The sequence below is a fragment of the Perkinsus marinus genome (genome assembly GCF_000006405.1).
Source record: "Perkinsus marinus ATCC 50983 genomic scaffold scf_1104296937490, whole genome shotgun sequence".
Taxonomy (NCBI): Eukaryota; Perkinsozoa; order Perkinsida; family Perkinsidae; genus Perkinsus; species Perkinsus marinus.
In genome coordinates this window covers 38,461-40,947 of record NW_003213814.1, presented here as the reverse complement: position 1 = coordinate 40,947, position 2,487 = coordinate 38,461, and the positions used below count along the sequence as shown (strand labels likewise).

The window sequence follows — 2,487 nt, the reverse complement described above, 5'->3', positions numbered from 1 at the left end:
ATCCTCAAAATTTCCACAAATGTTATCTACACATTTAGTTGACTACGTGCATATTTTGCCAAACCGATCTACAATAGTGCGGATGTGATTTTCCTCTGTAAAGGTATGATAGGCATGTACCGAAGGATTCCCGTATGGATTGCATTCGAGTCCGATGTGGGTTAACCTGCATGTATTGGATAGTAGTTGTTCAGCGTAAGGTTGCGAAAAGTTGATTCGGAATATCATTCGATAGTTATATATCATTCGTAGCGTCGCGTTCTCCCTTGAGTAGGCGTTGATGATGTTGATGGAAAAAAAAAGAAAAAAAAAGTAAAAATTAAGTAAAGAAGATATAACAGAGAAAACGCGAATGAAGACTACACGTTGTGGTATGCTAGAACGCAACGGAGAAATTTTACTTCAACGCTAGATCGCGCGAACCAAGTTTGATAGTAGTTGTCATTTTTCACTGCTGCTGTTGGGAGGTTACTTACTCAGAATAGCTTATGAATTTGTTCGCAGGAAATCGTCTATTTGCTTCGTTCAAGCGAACTATCGACTGCCATTGGGGGTAGTATATGTTAAAATTACTTTCTGTTTCGCGCGAGGTGTGGTATCATCCGTGTCACATAAGGAGACATGCAAGACATTGCAATGTCGAGTACATAACGATACCATCATAAAATATCCGATAGTTTAATTTTGTTTACGATCACATGTCGGGAATTTTCAGCCTTTGTACGGCACCTGTAAGGGCGCTTTGTGGCCCTCCCGAAGATGTGGTGGCGCAGGAGATCCTCAACCCGAAGTCGAAGTAGGAAAAAGAAGGAAGGTTTGCTCATATGCAAAAATGTTGTCATTTTCTGTGTATAGTGTAAGTGTCTGATTAAATGTTGCGAATTTTCTATTTCCTCTCGTAGTTGTGGTGGTAATAATGATGATGATAGTTGTATTGAATATGAATAGTAATGCTTTTAATGGTTTATAGACTTGCCGTTTTCCCATTCCACGCGATCTGATTATCTCAGAGATGCTCATGCAGCAGCAGTAGTGAACCCGACATTACCATTAAAGTCATTGGACTCGCCTCCTACGCCCAGCCTACCGTCGCCTGTGGCTCCTCATAACACTGTAGCGTCTTTCTCCGGAGGTAGGAAGATGAACTATATACTGCTTGTTGCGGTACATCCCTCAGGTGGAACATTTGATTCTGGTGGCTTGGACCTTCCTTATGGAGTTTTGATAATTCCGAATGAGCGACTTTTGGTGAGCTTATTATCATTAGAATGTAGTTGATGATGGATAATTCAGAATTCTGGATACAGCGGAGTTTCACCCGTGATATAAAAAACACTAGTGAAAACACATTTCATGAGTATTGCAACTTGCAATTTGCCCGAATGCAATTTGCAAGGCGCAAATATCGCGTTTTTCACGGAGTTTTCACGGCGCCACTTTACGTAAAACGGGTCGTGAAACTCCAATGTAATCGAAAAATGAGACATTTTCGATTTCGACGGCGTTGAACAATACAGTTAGCGGCTCACTTGAGTGTTATGTATACGAGAGTGTATTCTTGTCTCAGCCATCTTCAGCCCCAGCATGCACGATGATTCGAGTGAGGCTCGCTAAGAGGATTCCGAATGATAAGTTTGGCTTTGTGCATCAACCAGTGTTTGGTGATGAGGAGGAGGAGGAGCTCACTTGCCTCGAGGTGACATTTACGGTATGGCAAGTTGAGTGTTTACAGCATACTGGTAGATCGTCACTATTGTGGAGGGACAGTTGTTGGATAAATGGAATAAAACCCAGGCGGAGGGGACTAGGGTAACGGAAGGCTCTTACATCACTGCGGTAGGTCGTGTTATTGTGGTGACACTAGTAACTGCAGTGTCACCATCATCATGTTGCACATTATTCTGTTGTTGGTTCTGTGTGCGTGGGTTTAAAGTCCAACGCTGACAGTGTGGGAATATATGTTTGGTCACCTCAACTGAGCTCGTAACTTCTCTCAACACACTATAGAAATTAACACACGATTTTGAGTAGAAGTATAGAAAAACGAACTATAATTTCCTATCAGAATTTCCCTATTTTCACCAACACATGTAGTTGACCATGTACATATATTCTTACAATGAACAGCGACAACACAGTTTAGTTGAACTTGCATCGTTTTATGCCTATCGAATCTTCACTTCAAGGAATGTTGTCCACGGGGGGAGTTTTGCAACCCTGATTTCAACGATGGTGTTTTCTTGCTGTTTTCATGATCTCAGGTCAACGGCGTGAAGTTGAATTCGGAAAAGATGAGAGCTGAGTTGAAGCATGACAGTGTCGACATGGAGGTCCATGTGCCCGTCCGTTCCTCATGATGATACATACTGCTGTTGTCGTTTAATATTCGTTGTTGAAAGACTCTGGTTGTGTTGTGAGTGGAGAATATTCCATTCTAGGGTGTTGATCTTATTTGCGATGAAGTTCGCTGAGAGATGGTATGGCATT

The 2,487-nt window shown here is 41.9% G+C and overlaps 1 protein-coding gene across 1 annotated transcript in view; it reads left to right on the top strand.

The window, feature by feature from the left end:
* Positions 1-488: 488 nt before the first annotated feature.
* The window catches only part of Pmar_PMAR022072 (glycosyltransferase, putative), a gene marked incomplete at both ends in the record, with an annotated part of 6,721 nt that continues 4,722 nt past the window's right edge, over positions 489-2,487 (top strand). The window contains 7 exons of the mRNA XM_002783063.1: positions 489-553; positions 716-796; positions 1,011-1,132; positions 1,178-1,248; positions 1,568-1,696; positions 1,744-1,836; positions 2,262-2,336. Coding sequence (XP_002783109.1) covers positions 489-553; positions 716-796; positions 1,011-1,132; positions 1,178-1,248; positions 1,568-1,696; positions 1,744-1,836; positions 2,262-2,336 — 636 coding nt within the window. The remainder of the gene's footprint in view (positions 554-715; positions 797-1,010; positions 1,133-1,177; positions 1,249-1,567; positions 1,697-1,743; positions 1,837-2,261; positions 2,337-2,487) is intronic.